Raw genomic sequence first — 23,367 nt, 5'->3', positions numbered from 1 at the left:
TTGGGGTCACTAAGTTCTAAGAAAGAAGCCTACTTCCAACACTTCCTAGCTGTATGAAAAATGTTAACTTGTTTCATCTTTCAAATGCAGATAAGTAATACTGTCCTTGTGAGGTGGCTGCAAAGAATAAAAATAATACATGGTAAGTAGTCTAGTATTGTGTCAAAAACATAGGATTAGGAGTCAAAAAGAGCTAAATTCTAATGCAGTCTCTGCCATTTCTAGGTCACTGGAGCAAGTTACTTAACATCTGTGAGACTTAGGGATCTTACCATCTTAAAAACAGGAATACTATCTGAAGTTGCTGTGAGAATTAAGTTAAATAATGCATGAAAAGTAATCAGCACAGTGCCTAGGATATAGCACACAAGAGTTTTATTATAACAGCTATTATCCAGGAAGATATAAACAAAACAAAGATAAAAACATAAAAGGTAAGAGCTAACTAGTGGTTGGAAATGAGAGAGAAATGTAATGAGATACATAGTTCTAAGAAAAATAAAGGGGGGGGCAGTGTGTGCAATTCTCTAGTAAAGTCAAGAGTTCCCATCCTCTGTTAAGAATTTGTAATAGGGGGATGACTTTACCATAGATTTTTATTTTTTTTAAATAAATAGTATATAGCTTTATTGAAAAATATTAAATAGCATTTCAGAGGCAATGCTTGGAATCTAACTTTGATTATTTTGAAGTACCGTAAATGTGGATGAAAAGTTAAATATCTTCATCAGCATTTGGGGACTACTCAAGAGAAAAAAAAGGCCTAAACTGAGACAGACTACAAGAAATACAATGAATAACCTGAATATGGACTGCTCAATGAAGGAGACAAGAAATATGATTTTTTTTAAAAAATCACTAAAAAGCTTTGGCATGAAATTGGCTGATGGAAACATCTTGTGACTTAAAGTGTATTTTTTTCCATTAAAATAAAGGGTTTTTTATTGATTTATAATCATTTTACAATGTTGTGTCAAATTCCAGTGTTCAGCACAATTTTTCAGTCATTCATGGACATATACACACTCATTGTCACATTTTTTTCTCTGTGATTTATCATAACATTTTGTGTTTATTTCCCTGTGCTATACAGTGTAATCTTGTTTATCTATTCTACAATTTTGAAATCCCAGTCTATCCCTTCCCATCCTCTACCCCCCTGGTAACCACAAGTCTGTATTCTCTGTCCATGAGTCTATTTCTGTCCTGTATTTATGCTTTGTTTTTGTTTGTTTGTTTGTTTTTTAGATTCCACATATGAGCGATCTCATATGGTATTTTTCTTTCTCTTTCTGGCTTACTTCACTTAGAATGACATTCTCTAGGAGCATCCATGTTGCTGCAAATGGCATTATGTTGTCGGTTTTTATGGCTGAGTAGTATTCCATTGTATAAATATACCATATCTTCTTTATCCAGTCACCTGTTGATGGATACCATAGATTTTTAAATACCTTTGTTGAGGGAAATTTTACATACAATTAAATGCATCTATTTTAAGTGTTAAAAAAAAGAATTTGACACAGGGGTCTTCATATAAGGAGCAGTGAATCTAACTTTGGTTTAACATTTAATCCAAAATATTAAACAACATCCTCAATAATATATCCCAAAACGTGTACAAATGACACAGCTGTTCGTTTTGAGGGACTTCAGCAATTATCAAAAACATAATATTGAATCAGTTTTGTAGGTGGCAGAGAGACAGACTTAGATATTTTATATACGTATATAGCTTTCTGCTGATCTTTCTTATAGGGAGCAATCGTGGAAACTTGAGAAGAAAAGGGAGTTGTTGTAATCACCATGATTTTAAGAATATAAGCTCTGGAGTCAGACACGCTAGTTTTATATCCTGATTTCACTGCAACCTGTGACATCTTGGGCAATTCCCTTCTCTCTCTGAGCCTGAGTTTCCTCATTTGTTAAAAACAGGGATTAAAGACAATATCTACTTCAGAAAGTTGACAACTGAATAAAATACAGACAAAACAGACTAGTCCTGGTTCACATATTAAGTGCTCAACAATTGGTGGTGGTGGTGGTAGTAGCAGCAGCAGCAGTAGTAGTTGTTGTTGTTGCTGTCTTTAAGAAAAAAATAAGAGGAGAAGCAGGAGAAGAAAATTTTTAATATGCTTTTTTAGACAACTCTGTATCATCTGTCTCTCCCTAGCTCTTGGCAAAAACTGGGGGAACAAAATATTCAAGGCTATGATGGCTAAGAGTATGTCTTCTATGTTAACTGGAAGAGCAATACATTTTAGACAAGACACTTAGATGGTAAAGATAGTAATGTATCGTTTAAAAAAATAACCCTATCTTGGACATCCTATTTTTGCATAGAACTAGGTCATAGAACTACCTGTGGTCAAAGCCAGAACTTAAATAAATAAATAAATAAACAAACAAACAAAAGCTCCATCTCAAGTTTTTGAGCAAGAATTTAGTTGAAACCCCAGATTTCTGTACCTTAACTATGGAAGAGATGCTCTTGGTCTGAAATACTTTGAGAGCAGGACTTACTGCTGAAAACCATGTTCATGTGATGGCATAAGGTTGAAAGAACACTCCCCTGAGGATTAACAGACACATCTTACTATATACAAAATAGGTAAGGAACAAGGACCCACTGTATAGCACAGGGAATCATAGTCAATTTCTTGTAAAAACATATAATGGAAAAGAATCTAAAAAGAAAACATATATATGTATGTACATGTAAAACTGAATCACTTTCCTGTACACCTGAAACTACTCTTCAATAAAAATTTTTTTAAAAAAAGAACACTCCCCATTCAGGGAGGTGACAAATAATGTCCTGGTACCAGGACAGAGCATAGGGATAAGGATTTGATGGAAAATGTGTAGCAGGAGATTGTTTGCTGTACTAGGACCAGGAATTTGGCTAGTCCTAACACAGTAAACAATCCCCTACTACATATTCCTCTGACAAAAAAATAGTAAGTCATTATCTCAATGAATTCAATGTTTGGAAGACTATGAATAGGAAGATGAGTAAGGACTTCAATATCTGCACATCTTTCAGTACATTTCTTTTAAGTTAGTCATTTGCAAATGTATCCTAGCACCAAGGAGCTGCAACAGAGCTTCAGATGCCCACATGCTGCTGAATTACTCTAGAATCCCAATTTCCACAGCAACTCCACCAAATAAAGTGCTGAGCCAGGCATCTCAGAGACAGTAATATTGTCCTGGGGCTCATGCAAAGGTTGTGATAGAATTCAAGGGCTTCTACTATAAATCTAATTTCGTTCAAACCCACTCTTTCAAGTTTTTGTGTATATGTCTATATTCTTCTAAAGTTGATCACAACCATATGGATTGGTCTCTTTGAGTAAGTATCATCTGAAAGAACCAGACCAAAAGTAAATTTTCTACTCAATGACATTCAAACATTTTAAAACTTGGCCCACAGTAAGAAACACATTTTACATATAGTACATACACTTAGATAAATGCATATAACAAAATTCTGTGAAACAATACTTACTAAGTGCAATACATAATGATATTGTCTATTCTTTTCAATTTACTATTTGTTTTAATTGCTAGTTGTACTTCTGCTAATTTTTTACAATGTTGTGTCAATTTCTGGTATACAGCATATTTCAGTCATACATATACATATATATATTCCTTTTCATATTCTTTTTCATTATAGGTTACTACAAGATAGTGAATATAGTTCCCTGTGCTATACAGTAGAAACTTGTTGTTTATCATTTTATATACAGTAGTTAACATCTGCAAATCTTGAACTTCTAATTTATCTCTTCCCACCCCTTTTCCCCACTGGTAACCATAAGTTTGTTTTCTATGTCTGTGCTTCTGTTACAATGATTTCATCACCCACAGTTTGAAAAACACTTCTCTATAGTAACTACATGTAGATTATATCTTATAACCTCAGGACAAATCCACATCTTCTGAGCTCCTCATGACTTTATGAATACTCTTAGAGTTTAGCAGAGCAGGCTAAGACTTAAAAACAGCCAAATAACATGAGGTGTCTTTGTAATCACCTACTATACACGTAGATATGATAGGTTGTTGGGTCTCCCTATAGGTTTCAAGTCACTGTAATTCTGTGTGTAAAGTGTAAAGAAGTGCAAAGGAGATCAAGTCAGAAGAGGAAGGTTTACTAGAGCCATAAGGTAAGCACAAGCACTGAACAGAGAAAAGGAAATAAACATTAAGCAGGCAGAGAGGCAGGAGGTGTGGGACCTACTGGGCTGACAAAGGAAGCAGAGAATGGAAGATAAACACAGCCAGAGCCAGGAAAACAAGTGGAACCTGAAGCAGGAGGCTAAATGGAGCCAGAGCCAGAAGGGAAGGCAAAAACAGGCACATGAGCAGAAACAAGGCCAACAGAAAATAATGTGATTTGCCAGAAAGGAAAAAAGGCTGATGGCATTTGGCTGCCTCAATGCATGAGAGCAGAAAGGCATGGAACTGTGCTATTATGTGCGTTCTCTCAGGCTATCAGAGAACTAGACCTTTATATGCAGCTAAAACTCAGTGTAGTTAAAAAAATACGGTCGTGGTTTATTATGCTCTATTAATTAGCATTTCTTTCCTACCAATAATTTTGACCTATTTTAATTAAAATGCTCTACTGAGTAAATATAAACATATGTTCTATATCTATTTGATGATTTTCGACTGCCAGAATTTAGAACTGAATTTAATTTCTGCCATTGCTTTATGATTTTCAGACCCAGTTTTCTAGTTTCTTTAATACTTCATGCATACAACTATGCCAGAGAAATACCTAAGCTGTTTTAGTGGAAATATACATTAAGATTTGTACAACAAGGAATTAACTTTTTTATTTATCTTTTCCTTAGTTTTTACCAATTTAAAAAAACTATTTGCAAGAGAATTCAATAAATTAGAGATGCAGCTGCTACAAAGTTATCGCCATTTGGCAATATGTAAGCTGTGTCTTTGAAAGATAACTGGATAGCTTTTTTTTGCTTTTTTTTTTGGATTAAAAAAATTTATTTATTTTATTTTTATTTGCATTCGTTTTTATTGAAGTATAGTCAGTTTACAATGTTGTGTCAATTTCTGGTGTATAGCATGTTTCCATCATACATATACATACAATATATTCCTTTTCACATTCTTTTTCGTTATAAATTACTACAAGATATTAAATATAGTTCCCTGTGCTATCTTTTTTTATTTTTTAGAAAAGAACAAGAATCAAATTAAGGAAACAAATTAAGGAAAAATTCAAAATAAGGTCAGATTTAAATTTAGTCAGACATCTAGATTTATGAGAAGAGCTAATTCACCACCTAGTAAAAATTCACTAAAACCTATTCAAACTAGTTCATCATTAGGCAAATGTGCCACAAAACAAGGTGTACTGTTAAATTTGGTGTGCTAGTATTTTGTTGAGGATTTTTGCATCTATATTCATCAGTGATATCAGCCTGTACTTTTCTCTTCCTATAGTGTCCTCATTTGATTTTGGTACCAGGGTAATGCTGGCCACATAAAATGAGTTTGGAAGTATTTCAACTTGGAAGTCTCCTCAATTTTTATAAGAATTTGAGAAGGATTGGTATTAATTCTTTAAATTTTTGGTAGAATTCACCAGTGAAGCCATCTCATCCTGAACTGTTATTTGTTAAATTTTTGACTACTGATTCAATCTCCTTTGTAGTAATCAGTAGATTCACCTTTTCTGTCTTTATGATTCATTCTTGAAAAGTTGTCCATTTCTTGTTAACTTTTCCATTTCTTCTAAGTTGACCAATATAATTGTTCATAGCAGCCTCTTATGATCCTTTGTATTTCTGCGGTATTAGTTGTAACATCTTCTGTTTCATTTCTAATTTTATTTATTTAGTCCTTTCTCTTTTTTAATCAGTGAGTCTAGCTAAAGATTTGTCTATTTTTAAGCTTAAAAAAAAACTCTTAGTTTTTTTTATCCTTTCCACTGTTGTTTAGTCTCTATTTTATTTGTTTCTCCTCTGATCTTTGTAATTTCCTTCCTCCTACTACATTTGGGCTTCTTTTGTTCCTCTTTTTCTAAAATTCCTTGAGGTGTAACATTAGGTTATCTATCTGAGACTTTTCTTGTTTCTTGAGATAGGCATTTAGCACTGTCAACATCCCTCTTAGATGCCTTTGCTGCCTTTGCGGCATGCTGTAAGTTTTTTTGTATGTCGTATTTCTATTTTTGTTTGTCTCAAGGTATTTTTCTATTTCCCTTTTGATTTCTTCATTAACCCCATTGGTTGTTCAGTAGCATACTGTTTAATCGCCACATTTTACAAGTTTTCCAGTTTTCTTCTTGTAATTAATTTTTAGTTTCATAATTATCATGGTTGGAAAAGATGCTTGATATGACTTCAATCTCCTTAAATTTATTAAGACTTGTTTTGTGGCCTAACATACATAATCAAACCTGGAGAATATTCCACATGCTCTTGAGGAGACTGTGTATTCTGCTGCTATTGGATGGAACATTTTGTAAATGTCTGTTAGGGCCATCTGGTGTAACGTGTAGTTTAAATCTATTGTTTCCTTATTAGTAGTGGATGCTGTGGTGCACTGTCCAGATGTCCCTTAAGGAAAAAGGCATGCAATCCCTCAATACTTTCAAGACTATTGCCTGCTGACAGCTTACCATGGAATGCCTCCCTGGAAACTTCCCTCAGCTGAAGAGGACTTCCTCATCCAAGTTTATTAGCCTCCCAAGGGCAGCCCATGTCCAATGATCCAGGGATAAGGACATACAAATGCCCAGCAACCTGCCCTCGAGTCAGGGCAACCCTGAAGGGCCATCTCACCTTCAGAACTTCCTTTGGAGTTGGCCAAAGCCTTTGTAGCAACTGCATCACAGCTCAAATTCTCCCTCTCCTTAGTTCTGCTACCTCCACTCCCTCCCTGGTATTACCAAGGGCACTCTCCAATAAACTTCCTGCAGACAAATCTCCAACTCAGAATCTATTTGCTCAGTGAATCAACCTAAGACATTCTTTCACTGCTCTCCTCTAGTTATTCGGCCACTATGCCATCAAAATTGGGTTTTCTACTTGAACCATATCTATGTTCTCTCCCTGAACATCATTCTCAAAGAATTTCATTTCACTACTCTATGTAACTCACTTCCCTTGCTCCCTCATCAGTAGCATTTAACTCCATAAACTTTACCAGGAAAGACTTGGTAATACCCCTAAATCAAACATTTATAAAAAATTTTAATAGACTTTATTCTTTTAGAGCTGTTTCAGGTTCACAACAGAATTGAGCAGAAAATTACAGAGTTCGCACATAGCCCTCCCCACCCACACATATATATTCCCCTACCCTCAACATCCCTCATCAGTGTGGCATAATTTGGTACAACTGATGAAGCAACATGAGCACATTATTATCAACCAAACTCCACAGTTTACATTAGGGTTTACTCTTGATGTTGTTTGAAGTCATAGTCAAAGTTTCTTTATTAGAGTATAATATACTTATAGAAAAGTACACAAATTGTATGTGTACAGCTTAATTAAGTTTTACAAAGTGAGTACACCTGTGTAATCAGAACCAAAATCAAGAAATACCAGCACTCCAAAGGCCTCTTTGTGCTCAAGACACAGTGCTCATTAACACTTTCCAAAGTTAACCAATTTGCTGATTTCAATACTTGCAGATTAATTCTGCCTGCTTTTGAAACGCATATAAAGCGAATCACAAAGATTGTATTCTTTTGTATCTGGCTTCTTTTGTAAATATGATGTTTGTGAAAAGATTTATCCACATTTCTGGGTTTACTGTTAGTTCTTTCATTTGCATTACTGCTTATTATTCAATTATATGAATATACCACTGTGCATTTATCCATTCCATTCTCAATGAACACTTAGGTTGTTTCCAGTTTGGGGATTGTGATAGGCCAAATAATGACCCTTCAAAGATGTCCACATCCTAATCCTCAGAACCTGTGAATATGTAAACTTATACTGATGTGACTGATTAAGTTAATGATCTTAGAATAAGAACATAATCCTAGACTATCTGTGTGGGCCAAATGTAATCACAAGGGTCTTTATAAGAGAAATGCAAGAAAGTCATGGGACAATGGGAGGAAAAAGAGAAAACGTAATGCAATATGGGGCTACAAACCAAGGAATGAGGATAGCCTATAAAAGCTGGAAAAGGCATGGAAAGGGATCCTTCTCTAGAGCCTCCAAAAAGAAGCAGCTTGACAACACCTTGATTTTAGCTCAGTGAGACCCATTCTGAACTTCTGACATCAAGAACTCTAACATAAATTTGTGCTGTTTTAAGCCACTAAGTTTGTGATAATTTGTTTCAGCAGCAATGGGAAACTAACACAGGCACATTACAAATAATGCTGCTATGGATATTGCCTTTTCTTTTAGTATAGTCATGCACTCATTTCTGTTTGGTATATACTGAAGAATGGAACCGCTGGATCACGGGGTGTCATTTGTCCAGTTTTAGTAGGTATTGACATATTCCCAAAGTCGTTGAATCCATTTAAACTTCCAAAAGCGGTTCTCTGAATTGCTGTTATTCAATATCCTTGCAACACTTGGTATTGTCATATTTTTATTATTATTTTAGCTAATCTGATGGGTATGCAGTAGGTTTTGTTGTGGTTTTAATCTGATTCCCACTGTGACTAAAGATGGTAAGAATTTTTCACATGTGTATTGGCCATTTATATAATCTCTATTATCTATTACTTTCACAAGTTATCTTACCCATTTTTGAATTGGGGAGTCTGTTGTTTTGCTGATTTCTGTGAGTTGTTTGTATATTTTGGATGAGTCCATTGTCACATACATTAGGACCTTTTGAGAGTAAAAAAGGATCCTGGCTCTGCTGGGGATCCTTCCTTATAGCTACAATGCTGACACTGATTTGTTACCATGAGCATTCAATGTAATAGGGCTGAAAGTCTAGATTAAAAGGTACTTCAGAGCAGGGGCTAAAAATATCTCCAATCTCCTTCGTATCCTCTGCAGATCCTAAGCATTAAGTGTACATTAGTGTACACTATGTATACATTTAAATAAAAGAGTTCCCTAAGGTAAACAATTCATTTATCTTCCCAAGTAAGGACTTCCTGGTAACCAGCCAATTACTAAAGCTCAAGCAAAAGTATACCCGCCCAAATACCAGGAAATCCCAGGAACCAGACAGGACCAAGAAACATATTTTTATAGGGTAGTCAAAGATATTTTATAAAGAGAGAATAAAATTTCAGTGAATGCAAACATTAATAACATAATCAAAGTAGTTATCCATCAAAGGTGTGAAGTGAAGAAATAAGAAGGGAAATGAATCTCTGGAAATAGGAACAAGTCAACCATAATAAACTGAGCCAAAGAGCTCAGGATAAGTATATGAACATTAGGCTGAGAGATACCTGTTTTTATGTGACAAAGTTTTAGTGGAAAATACACAAGGACAGACTAGTGTAGGGAAGTATGGTCTGAAGGTTCACTCCTATAAGAAGAATAACAAAGCATTCCACACCAGAATTATTTTGGGTTTTAGAAATAGCTTTTGTCAACCAAAACTACAAGGAGGTATCACCTCACACCAGTCAGAATGGCCATCACTCAAAAGTTCACAAACGATAAATGCTGGAGAAAGTGTAGAGAAAAGAGAAACCTCCTACACTGCTGGTGAGAATGTAGTTTGGAGCAGCCATTATGGAAGACAGTATGGAGATTCCTCAAAAAACTAAAAATAGATTTACCATATGATCCAGCAATCCCACTGCTGGGTATATATCCAGAGGGAACCCTAATTCGAAAAGATATATGAAGTCCAATGTTCATAGCAGCACTATATACAATAGCCAAGACATGGCAACCCAAATGTCCATCTACAGATGACTGGATAAAGAAGTTGTGGCATATATATACAGTAGAATACTATTTAGCCATAAAAAGAACAATGCCATTTGCAGCAACATGGATGGCCCCAGAGACTGCCATTCTAAGTGAAGTAAGCCAGAAAGAGAAAGAAAAATACCATATGATATCACTCATATGTGGAATCTAAAAAAAAAAAAAAGGACACCATGAACTTATCTACAAAACAGAAATAGACTCACAGACATAGTAAACAATCTTATGGTTACCAGGGAAAGAGGGTGGGGAGGGATAAATTTGGGAGTTTCAGATTTGCAAATGTTAGCCACTACATGTAAAAATAGATTAAAAAAACAAAAACAAGTTTCTTCTGTATAGCACAGGGAACTATATTCAGTATCTTGTGATAATCTTTAATGAAAAATAATATGAAAACAAATATATGTATATATATATATGCATGACTGGGAATTGTGCTGTATACCAGAAATTGACACACTGTAACTGACTATACTTCAATTTAAAATATTTTTAAAAAGAAATACCTTTTGTCCAAATACCTTTATATTTAATAAACCAGGGACACAGGTCAAATAGGATATCCAATTTTTCTTTGAGTAACACCCAGTAAGTGCTGTCTCTTAGATAGTCCTGAATAGATTACAGTGTGAGTAAGCAGTTAACCTCACAAAAAAGTGAAATATACATATACTAGCCAGAAGAAAAAAATTTTGATAAGGGAAAAAAACAGCTTACTGAAATCAATGGCCCACTGAGGAAAATTATAGGAAAGATGCAGAAATCTGAAACAAGTAAACACAATATTGACATACCACTTGAAAATAATACAAATATCTAAAAAAAAAAAACCTGTGTAAAAGCAAAAGACAAATTCTTCCTTAATCACTAAGGTTATTCTATTCATTCCCATTAACAAGCTTGGTTTTATCAGACTGAATTTCAATACTTTTTAAAGAAGTATAAATAATATTTTGAAAAGCATTTTTTTGTCATTTTATCTGCTTCATTTTCCTTTGTTGCATCTAAAACTTAAGGTTATTACAAATCAAATTTCTTTTAAAATACAGATGGCTTCAAAGCGTTTTGAAATTGTGGAAAGTGATTAGTTTTTAAAAGTTCACTAGTCTAAGATTCCCATAATTTAGCCAAACAATGTACTACTAGCAAATGTTCTCACTTAAAAAAACACAACACATTTAAGAAGTCTATAATCAAAACAGACAATACTGTTGGCCTCTGACTGTTGCAACTAAGCTTTCAATGTTTATTCAATATGGAACTCCCTGTTGCTAAGTAGCATGGTTAATAAAATGTTTGTTTAGTGGACATATGTGTTTTTTTATATGCCCCAGATCACTTTCCTTAGGGAATCACTCTTTCCTATACTATGTGGTTCTAGTAAGGCTGTCAATGAGGCCAGGTAGATAACTCAGATCTGAGTAAACATGGGATCATTATTTCTATGCAGAGAGTAACTGGTCTGAGAATTGGCATGTTACAGAAGCAAAGACAGTAAGAGTTCTTGCCTGAATTGACACTGGGCAGACTACTGTGGTAAACATAGTGGTAAGCACACAGAGTGTGCCTGGATTTCATGGCTCTTTATCACTAACTAGCTGAATGACTAAGCAAGTTACTGCATTCATCTATCTCTTAGTTTCCTCATCTTTAAAATGTAGCTACTAATAACCCCTCCCTCACAGAGCTATTATGAAGATTAAATACTATAAAACACATAAAGAACTCAGCATAATAACTGGAATATAAAAGGCATTAAATAAATTTTAATACTATTAATACCATTACTATTACTACTGTTATTGCTTTTGTTATTGGTGTTATAAATATACAGTAAGATTGCTAAATTTGGACAATGTGGCCTAAATATGCCAGCAGCCTATCTTTGGCAGTTGTGAAGGAGATAGAAAAAAATTTCTTGATGCCAACAAAGAAAAAGAAGCAGAACCAAGACAATAGAGGAGAAAAGAGCCCTAAAGACATTCTTTGAACCCCTGGATCCAGTAACCTACAGGAGTTTCAATATTTTTTTTTCCTGAAGCTAATTTAAGTTCTTTAATTCAAAGAAAAAAAGTACTGGCTATTATAACATCTTATGTCTAGAAATCACAGTATGAATAAAAATAGAATGTTGGCCAAATCTTATAATTAATAACCTATTTCTATTAATGTCCTGTTACAGTGTTTTTTCTCCTTTCTCAGTTTTATTAGGTAGAATTATTAGTTTGACTGCACATACATATTATATTGCATGTAAACACATACATACAATGTAATTCACATTTTTTAGTTTACATGTATGTACTGATCATTATTTCTAAGAACAGATTAGAGCTCTAGCTTTTTAAACTTACACAGTTATCAAAGGAATAAAACCAACCACAAAATAAGAATCAACAGAATGCAAATGGGTAACAAAATTTAGTATATCCATTAACTAAACTATTACTCTGTCATTTAAAAAAATGAAGTAATATAAATGTTGTGAATAGATAAACCTTGAAAACATTACCAAATAAAAGAAACCAAACACAAAAAACTTCATATTGTATGATTCATTTTATATGAAATACCCAGAACAGGCAAACCCAAAGAGGTAAACAGCAGATTAGCAGTTGCCAAATTAGTGGCTGCCAAATTAGAGGCTGGAGGTGGAAGTGACGGGAAGTGACTTTAATAGGTACCAAGTTTCCTTTTTAGGTGATGAAAATGTTCTGGAACTAGATAGTCATGACAGTTGCACAATATTGTGAATGCACTACATGCCACTGAATTGTATACTTTAAAATGATTAAAATGGTAAATTTTATGTTATGTGCACTTTACCCTAATTTTAAAAAAGATGTACTGATAAATTTACAACATGGATGACTATTGAAAAATACTATACTAAGTGAAATAAACCAGTCACAAAGACAACATATTGTATGATCCTATTTATATGAAATTCCAGAATAGGCAAATCCACAGAGATAAGAAGTAGATTATGATTGCTTAGGATGAAGGGATAAATAAGTGTTAATGGGTACAGAGGAACAAAAATGTTCTACAATTAGATCACGGCGATGGCTCAACCCTGCAAATATACGAAAAAATATTAAATGTGAAAGTGATTACAATTCAATTGTATATGTGAATTATATTTCAATAAACCTGGAGAGGGAGAAGCAGAGAGACACAACTGAGTAAGAATTAGCCAAGAAATGAAGGGTTAGTATAAAGTAGGAATAATGAAAACAACATATAAAACAAGGACATGGGAAAGGACATAGAGCAAGATCACCGTTGCTGTTGAACATTGCCTGTATCTTGTTCCAGAGGAATTACCACCTAAACTGTAAGACTAGGAAATATAGGATACTGTTAGAAGTTGGAATAGGAATGAATCCCAGGGGAAGAAACCAACAAATGTTCGCTACAAAATATAGATACAGGTAAATACATACAAGCAAGTATTAAGTAGAACATATAAAAATGAGATTTCATATGTTACAGACTCTACTTTCCCAATGAAGTAGTAAATCAGGCCATCAACTGAGAATGAAGAGTATGAGAAAGGAGGTGAAGGTTTAAAGAGAGTAATAGAAGTTTGAGAGTATCCCTGAAAGAAGTGGGAGAGAGAGCCCACTTTCTGCTTTCCAGCACTCTAAAAGACTACAGCACTAGTCTTGACCTTTTTTCACCCTTAGTAAAATTCTACATTTCGGTCTTCTCAATTTTCTGTTTTTTAGAGTTAAGCAATCAGATTAATACAGTTATATAGGGTCAAAATATTTCCTGAAAAACTAAATAACATCACAAAATCAGAACCAAGATTTCCTTCTCCCTCCTTCTCTTTAGCATCTCTACATCCTAACAAAAACCACTGGAACTAGGGGGAGGAGACAGCTCAAGCAGTAGAGCTCATGCTTGGCATGCATGAGGTCCTGGGTTCAAGCCCCAGTACCTCCTCTAAAAATAATCAAATAAATAAACCTAATTACCTCCTCCCTGCCAGAAAACCACTGGAACTAAAAAGTTGCTGGAAGGTAGCTTTGTGAAAATATACCTAGACTATTCCACCCCTAATCCATGCACTGATGCTACACATTCTTATGCTAGGTGTAAATGTTAGAGATAGTGAGCTTCTGTACACACACATGTGCTTAGCCTCTATGTCCCTCAAGTCTCAGTTGAGAGTCCAAATAGGAGCCAGCCAGAGTCCCCAGTATGAAGTTTCTCTAAAGGGGTAGCTGAAAATATGAAGATAAAACTATGTCAATAACATTGGGTCTCTCTCACCGTCACTCTTGCTCTTTCTTCTCTTTCACTCTTTCTCTTGTTTTCACTCTTACAAAAGATGGCCATGTCTAACCCCTTAAATATGTAAACAGTAATGACAGAAAAGTTGGAATAAACCCATAGTCTCCCAAGGTGACTACTTTATAGAAATATTCATTCAAAGGTAGAGGATCTGATCTGTTTATTAAAAGCCAGTTCACTTTTCCCTATCATCATATTTCTTTTTTTATTGAAGTATAGTCAATTTACCATGTTGTATTCATTTCTGGAGTACATCATAGTGATTCAGTTGTAGATATATATAATTCCTTTTCGTACTGTTTCATTATAGGCTATTATAAGGTATTGAATATTGTTCCCTGTGCTATACAGTAGGACCTTGTTGTTTATCTATTTCATATATAGTTCCATAATCATATTGCAAATAAACACACGTGAGATAAGAGCTGAACAAAGAGATTAACTTTAGTGCATGTGTTACAAATGTTATGTTCCCCCTCCATACAGGAGAACTAGGACCAAGAATGTGCAAAAGATTTAGACATTGCAGTGCCACAGTATAAACTGAGCTTTGAGGACACAAAAACAGTCCAGGGAAAAACACTTGCCTATACAAAAATCTTAAGTAACCCAGTCAGATAGGTGCTAATTCATTTTTATGGTTGTCAAGTAGCTAATATTTATTAAGTCAAGATATGTTAGGGGCATACCCTTTTGTTTTATTGCTGTGACTGTATTGTGTTGTTACTAAAGTGAGTAAGGAAGTGTATTTTTTTTTAAAGAGAAATGGTTCTCAATGGATCAGGACTTGTGTGTTTCTTGACTTCCACCTTATAAATATAAATAGTTTTAATTATTATAAAAGTAATAAATCAGGTGTCAAGACATAGTGATTGGGTCATATTCCAAATATTTAAGTGGCTACCTCTAAGTGTAAGGAGTATTTCTTTATATGCCTGAATTTTCTAAATTGATACTATGAGCATGAGTTTCTTATTTTTTAAATATATAACCATTTGGAATTCCTATTATTTTTATCTACCCAGATGAAAGTATCTATAATAAAAAGTATAAAAATTGCTCTTAAAGTCTATACTAGATTGTTATTCTTAAATATGAACAATTGATACAATCCCTTAAGATGTGTATATTTCAGATCCTTGATCACAGAAAGGAAGAAAACAGCAGGAAGCTGTACTCTGTTAAATTAAGCCAGATAGTATAAAAAGCTCATGACCAATTATTTGGAGCAGCTGCAACTGAGTCACTGTGCTAAATTTTAAAACCAACCTAACTTTGTCAAACAAATTCCAAAGCACATTTAAGAATTTAAAGAAACAGATAGTAATTTTTTGGTTGTTAGTTTATTTTCATTGGTCTTTGGTGTGCAGGGATTTTTGTCATTGTTGTTTGCTTACTGGTTTGCTTGCAAGTATTACTAATCAAGTTGCTAACCAATTCCTACTTAAAGAGTATATCTATATTTGTTAACAGAACCTCAAAAGGACGTGGTATCTGGGGTTTCACTTCATTAAAGTATTTGAAACAGTGAGTGAAAGTCTTGAAGTAAACTTAGTTTTTTAATTTAAAACATCTTAAGTTGCATCATTGTACAGTTTGCATTTCTGAACACTCTCTAAATCCCTAGACAGCCTCATTAGTTTACATGTAAACCAGTTGAATCATTATGTAATCTACCTTTCAATGTCCTTTGATTCAAAGAGTAAATATAGTCAAATGTTTGATCTGTGTATTCAGCAACAGTAAAGAATTTACTTAAATACCACTTTCAGAGTGTACACTTTTCTGAAGATTTTTATACAAAAGTCACGTTTTTCAGTTTCCAGTATTTTAGTGGATAGAGAAGATGAAACCTAAACTTGCCTTTTCATCCTTTAATAGAACAATAATTGCAGTAAATAATCTATGCTGGGAGACAATTCTCCATTTCAGCCTGTCCTATAAGCAGAGGCAATGACTTCTTATTCTTTTGTACTATCTTCTCAAGGAGGCTGCATAGAAATCAGACCTGGAAGATAGGGTCTGCCTCCAAACTCAAGGGCAGATATGGTTACAGCCTTGGAAGAAAAAGACAACATCTCCTTCCAGAGCAAAGGACAGACATGCTTACTGCACATTATAAAAGATTTTTAGGCTCAGAATTCCTGTCCTATAATTCAATCCACTGCACGTACAGGTATAATCTGGCCCATTTCATGTCACCCTGTGGGAATAAGAGTTCAGAGATTGGCACAAATGGTCATGCTCTGGCTACTGCTATTGCTGTAAATAATAAACTGTCCTCCCTCTATGACCCAGGGTCTCATATCTTCTACCAGCATCCATGAAACTGTGGCAGGCTAACTTGTGCTAACTTGTAAGTAGAGTAAAATCTCAGACCTTTCACAGTTCTTGACAACCTAATGAATCAATATCAGCAAGTATTCATCAAGCATCTTCTACATACTTAGCATTGTGCTATGTGATGTAGGGTTGGTTTTTCTTAATTTCTGTTCACACTCCTCATCTATTCTTGAAAACATGCAATAATGGCCAGCAAAAGAGAAAGATTTCTCAAAACCTTTTAAAGATTTCTTTAAAAGCTAAAGAATCCAGTATCATTTTAAAATTGTGCTTTTTCTACCAAAAATCATCTTTTGTTCTACATGCTTTTACTCTATCTACTTAACCAATATTGATGTTGTTGGGTATTTATCATAAAAGAGAATGTTCCATATCATATTTTTGGGTAAATCTTTACCCATAACCAGGATGGGAAATTTTGAGCAGAAATGCTAAGGTATAGAAACTACAAAAATGGAAAGATTTTAGTTTATCAGTAGCCTTCTTGCCTATTCTCCTTGCTTCTCATTTAGTGTAGCTGATGTAGGGGACATAATTTTAACTTATAAAGAGTAAAGCTTGAATCCTGGATCTTCAATGAGATGACAGTATCATTAGGACAGTAACATATTCTAAAGATAAGTTTGTTACCCTTTATATACCTTTTTTAAAGCTTTAGAATCACAGAAATGTTTTAGAATTAAAGGAATCTTAGAGACAATACAACTGTACACATGTTTGGAGGAGTTCATATAACCTGCCCCAGCTACACATTTAGTTAGAAAAGAGTTAGAACTAGAGTACAGAATATCCACTGTCAGTACTGTTTCTAAAATACATAAATACAAAACACATACAAAGATATTTTGTTGTGCTTGATTTATGTACACTTTCAAAACTGCAGCCTGTTAGATGTGAATTATAACTGGAAGTGTTGAAAAAAGCAAAACTGTATAGAGTCAGAAGACTGTTACAGTCATTACTTAAGGAAATAACACTAATATAGAATGTAAACTCCATAAGGGTAGAAATTACCAATGGGTTTATTTGATCATTTCATCCATTGCAGTGTCCCATAGTTCTAGAACAATGCCTAGAACGTAATAGGTGATAAGTATTTGTTAAGTGATATATAAACCATGATATTTTAAAATATCACAATGTCTAACACCAATATACAACTATGTTTACTCTTTATTTTGCCTAAAGGTGGAGAAGAATAAAAAACCAGAAGGAATAGCCATGGACCTTTTGCTCAAAATGCCAAGAAAGACAAGGATATAATGCTATCATGAGTTAACAATCTTTTCAAAGTGAATATGGATCATTTGAAGCTGGCAGTTAAGAGCCTTGAAAGGCTCTTGACAACATAGTCTAGCATCCTGGTGTTAAGATAAGGTAGTTCTGTCCTAGTCAGGGGCAACAATGGAGATTATAGTAAGTACTGTTAGTAATCATTAAGGATCAGTATTATGGGTGAAAGGAAGAGAGAAAGGAGCTATCATTTTTTCAGAATCTACTAGCAATTACTGAAGCAAGCACTGTATTAGGTGCTTGCTTGCTTGATTGATTGATTGATTGACTGATATTCCATTTTATTCTCACCAACAGTTTAAGGTAAGATTTTTATCTTGATTTGAACTTCCTATACCACTAATCCGAATTTCTTTTGTGCAGACTGTCTCCAACTTTCAAATACATTATACTCTAAAATTATCTTTCTTAAACTGTTTGTAACCTAGAATGCATATTCCCATAGAATTATCTTAAGGTTCCTAGGCCTACCCACAAAAACTAAACTATAACTGAACACTATAAGGTTGCAATGAATCAAAGAGTAGGAAACCGTGCTAAAAATGCCATATTATTTGTTAGGGAAGTTTTTTTCGGCTTACCTAACCTTTAACATTTTTTATCAAGTCCTGACTCTCCCAGTATGAGCTTCATCTATAAAATAAGCATGGTAGGACCTTACTCCCAGATTTTTTGCTGTAATTTAATAAAACAATACATGTAAAGCACCCAGCACAATGTCTGCTGCTCTATAAATTTTAGCCCCTTCCTGAACTCTGCTCCTTATGCCTTTTCACATTCTCTCCTTCCCTCTGAGCTTATAGTATTCAGAAGACTGTCAAAGTTGAACCCTACGTATATTGTCACATTTGGCTACCTAAAAGCCTAACTCACCACCCTTTGCTAATCCTATCATCAATCAAAATGCACCAAATTTTTGCCTCACCATTTGGCAAGAACTGAAAGTGCAGAAGCAGACCAGATGGCCAAGGTTCACCACTGGCTCCTGGAAGCTAGTCAAAAGCTAATGCAGAATTCTGGCAAAGCTCCAAGGGTATTCAAAGCAGTTCTTTTGGCTGTGATCACCTCAATGATGGGGTTCAACATTATAATATTAAAATCCTGGAGAGGTACTTAAAATTGATGTGCCACTTATGAAATGAATAATCACATTTATGAACAAGGCTCTTGGTAGTTTCTAATATCAAAAGTTTAGAATATGGGTGTAGATAAGGCTTTTCCAGCAGTCTAGCTCATTGATAAGACTATTTAGAAGTAATTAAGGCTGAATTGATAGGCTGTACAGCAAGGGAGGAAGAAGCCCTCTACCCCTCCACACCTACTCTACTCCTACTAGCCTAATCTCTACAGAGCTAATTCTCACAACGCTAGGATAAAATTTCACTGGGAGAAAGCAGCTCTGAAATTCAGAGATGATGATGAAGTTAGTTGTTCTAGTTCTTCCCATCGTTTACAGTTGTTTCTGGCTAGTCCACACTTTGTAAAGGATGCAAAAAAAGGACACGATAATGTTGAAACCAACCATATATAATTATATTCTGAAATTGTAAATAACACTTTATATTCAAAGGCTCCTCAAAAAAATCCTTTCAGCTGGAAAGAGGCAATAGTAAACTGGATATTTCAAGCCTAAGATTCCTCTTGATTATTCAAAGAAGAAAGCCAGCATAATGTACAGATTTCAGATTCATACCTACTGTTATTTATTGGCCTAAATCAAAGATCAGCAAACGTTTTCTTTAAGGGGCAAGACAGCAAATATTTTAGGCTTTGGGGTCAAAAGGCAAAATTGGAGATACTATGTACTAGTAATATAACAAGATAGTAAACATATTTCCACAAAATTCTTATTGACAAAATTCAAATAAGTGGGCACAATAATCTAGGTCTATTAATGAGAATATATGAAATTTCTTGATGGGGGAATAACACTTTACTTAGTTGGGATTCAAAGTTAGTACTCCAAATCATCCAAATCAACTGCAAATGTTCTGGTAATGCTGATCTATAATATAATTTTATATATTTTATCTTAAAAATGTCTTTTCACCCAGATAAGAAATATCAACTACTGATATTGATCCATGAAAATATGATTTTAATTGACTAGATTCATCACTAAGAGGACACTTAGAGAATTGAATTAGATTTGTCTCCTGATATTTGCCATTTAGCATGTCATTATATTGCAGATTAAGGCTGAGTGGTAGCTCTTCAGTTGCATAGTTAAACGAAGCTTTAAATGTGTAAATTTTTTGCACTTGCATCAAAGTCTGAAAAATGCTTTTGGAACCACAGTTTGAGCTGAGAAAATAGATTCACCAAAAATTTGTGTGGGAATAGAGAGCATGCTATTTGTTTTCACTTCTGACAGCATAAGAAGCATATAAAGCAGCTGAAATTATTTGTGACAAAGATTAGCTGTCACTGAAATGACTTTACCACAGTATATGTTTCACATATAAACAGTTTTGCCTTGTAATTATAGTTTGAACTCATAAACTTTCTCAATTTTGCAGCAAAAGCAAAATTCCAAAGCCATTCAATGTTCAGTAAGAGTGGTTAAGGATGTTTTTCTCATGCAGAAAACAGTTCAAATATGAGTCTTGAGCTAAAAAAAAACAACTGTAATAAAATTTTATCACTTCTAAGCCATTAAACCTCTATGTGATAGAGCAAGTTGTAATATTCAGTTTCCATTTCTGTCTGACAAAAACGCACAGAACTAATGGTTAAGTCCACGAGAGGGAGTGAAGTTTACTGTTAACACTACTGATTCAATAATCCATGATGGTTCAAATATTTTCTGCAAAATACCTACTCATAAATAACACAACAAATGGACCACAGGCTTTCTACATCTTTTATTTTCAGAGTCTTTGTAAATGTGTCTAACTTAGCATTTTCCTACCCTATACGTATTTTTATCATAATCATTTTTAACACATCTTAGCAGATTACAGTTCATGTCATACTATATTAGTGTTTTCTCAAATTCTTTGAAAATGTTCTTGCCTCTTGTTTTTCCACACTGACTATTCATATAGGCTTATTCTTCAGTTACTTCAAACAGAACTGACTTTTCAAACAGACAACAGAGCAGTATCAATAACACCTGTCAACTTGGCAAAAGCCAAGAAAAACCACTCAGAATCATTTGCCTTGTTTTTTAATTGACCATGAGATGTTGCTCCTAAGGTCCTCAACTCTTTGAGAAGCTGTTCTCATGGGAAGGGTTAACAGTGTTAAACAAGTTTATTTTCCCTGGACATATTTTTTTCAGCTGCTGCAATCAAATTTGATTTAGTTAACTCACCATGGTAAATGGACTGGCTAACAAATGAGCCATTCGGAAATTTAATCTTTGATTCAAGACTCATTCATTTTCCCTAGATGGGAATGTTGTGATGGTTCTTAGTATGGTAATGTCAACAATATTGTTTTCTTTTAGCACAACTACAGCACCAATATATAATAAACACAATGCTTTGTCATCTAATTTGGTGACAAAATAATCCACACCCTACTATGCTTTAAAAGTACAGCATTTGAAGTCTACTTTTTTCTTCTCTTTTTATTTTGACATGATGGATATGCACTCACTGGTAGGTAAAAGACAGTGAACTGAATGTCACAGTACACCAGTACATATGGCACTCAAAATGCTGTTGAGTTTTAACTGCATCACTGCAGTGTGGAGTGGAACAAGCAAAGCAAAGAAAGCATGACAGTCACTGTCCAAACTACTTAACTTTGACACTATAGTGCAAAAAACAGCCATAAACAAGACAAACAAATGAGTATGACTGTGGTCCAATGGAACTTCATTTACATACACTGGAATTTGAATTCCATATGATTTTCATAAACCATAAAATATTCTTTTGATTTTTTTAAAAAACACTTTAAAATGTGAAAACCATTCCTAACTCACAGGTCATACAAAATAAAAGTGGAGCAGTTTTGGCTCATAGGCAGTAATTTGCTAACCCTTAGCCAAAACCCATCAATGGAGTGAGAGATTTAAAAATCAGAACGTCCTAGAAAACTTTTTCCTTCACTCCTAGGACCACATTTTAGACATAATGAGTTATAATTCTATGATGTAATTTGAATGAAACAGAGAGTCATATTTGTGGACAATAAAGAGCCAAAAAATGAAGAAAGATGATCTGACTGGGACCATAACAAAGCAATTTCTGTCAGCCTCACCTGGCTGAACATTTCACCATAACTTTATGAGGAATAACTGGAAATTAACACTAGAAGTTCACAATACTTATATCTGCATATTACTGTGCTCTACTGTATATATTTATGCCTAAATTAACCTTAGTTAATTATTAAACATTGCATAGTGTGTCATTCTAAATATTTCTCTTGTCTTTATGTGGCCTCAGGTAGGAAGCTCCTGGGACATTGTTAAAGAGAAAACAGAAGATAAAACAAATAATTATTAACTGCAAATACTATGGCTATGCACTGTATTTGGCACTTCATATGTTTTAGCACTTAATTCTCCCAGCCCTAGGTAGATACTATTACCTTAAATTACAGTGCCTCAGGGTAAATAACTTATTAAAGGCCAAATTAATAGATGGCAGAAGACATATTCCATAGCAGTTTTGCTTCGAAAACCTCTGTTTACCTGAATTCAACAAAGCCAATCAACATTATAGCAAATGCTCTGTTCAAAGCATGATCAATTTTTTTGCTTAGATTTTAAATAATTTTAAAAGGCATTAAGCATTGATTCTAAATTTATCTTATGTAGTGGAGAACAATTATAAAGCCATAACCACAGAACATAGAATGTTACAATAATTAGCATAAAATGCACATGTACTTTTCAAACTCTTAAAATTTTTATATTTCAATAATCATGAAAAATCTAAAGTAAAATTCATTTGCTTCATAATGCAACAATTATTTTTAATAATAGAATAGCACATTAAAAGTGCGGGGGAAAAAAATGACAGAAATAATCTAAATTTACAAATGAAGGTATGAAACTTAAAGGCCACAGAACTAATGGATAGAAGAGGTAAGACCAGAGCCCAGATGACCTGATTTGTAGCACACTGCTCACTTCTATTCTTTATTTACAATCATAATTCTCAGGAGATTGTGTAAACTCTTCACTATTTCTATATAAAAGTTTAAAAACTGACCTCAGTATATGAATATATTGAGTTTCGCTAACCAGAAATGGCCCTGAATTTCTCTTTTGTAACATTATAATAATCAAGATTATAGTCTGCCACTAGTGGTATCATTACCAACCTAAATCAGTATTATTCATTTATCTATCAAACAATAATGAGTTCAAACTATTTAGTAAATAAAAGAGCAAATATCTTAAGTTGCTCAGAGTCTAGTGAAGAGACAGACGCATACAGATCATTTTATTGTAGAGTCATAATTAGAAAACAGAAAAATGCACAGTCCCCTTGGACTAAATATTGTTATTTAATATAATATTTAAATAAATTAGATCCTTTACCAG

At 34.0% G+C, this 23,367-nt stretch overlaps 1 protein-coding gene across 1 annotated transcript in view; it reads right to left on the bottom strand.

Moving 5' to 3' along the window:
• Nucleotides 1-979: 979 nt before the first annotated feature.
• The window catches only part of BAALC (BAALC binder of MAP3K1 and KLF4), a 328,207-nt gene continuing 305,819 nt past the window's right edge, over nt 980-23,367 (bottom strand). The window contains exon 3 of the mRNA XM_072949594.1: nt 980-1,423. Coding sequence (XP_072805695.1) covers nt 1,412-1,423 — 12 coding nt within the window. The 3' untranslated portion in view covers nt 980-1,411. The remainder of the gene's footprint in view (nt 1,424-23,367) is intronic.

The sequence above is a fragment of the Vicugna pacos genome, chromosome 25 (genome assembly GCF_048564905.1).
Source record: "Vicugna pacos chromosome 25, VicPac4, whole genome shotgun sequence".
In the NCBI taxonomy this organism is placed as follows: domain Eukaryota; kingdom Metazoa; phylum Chordata; class Mammalia; order Artiodactyla; family Camelidae; genus Vicugna; species Vicugna pacos.
Note: the sequence above shows the minus strand (reverse complement) of the source record. Positions and strands in the feature narration are given on the sequence as shown.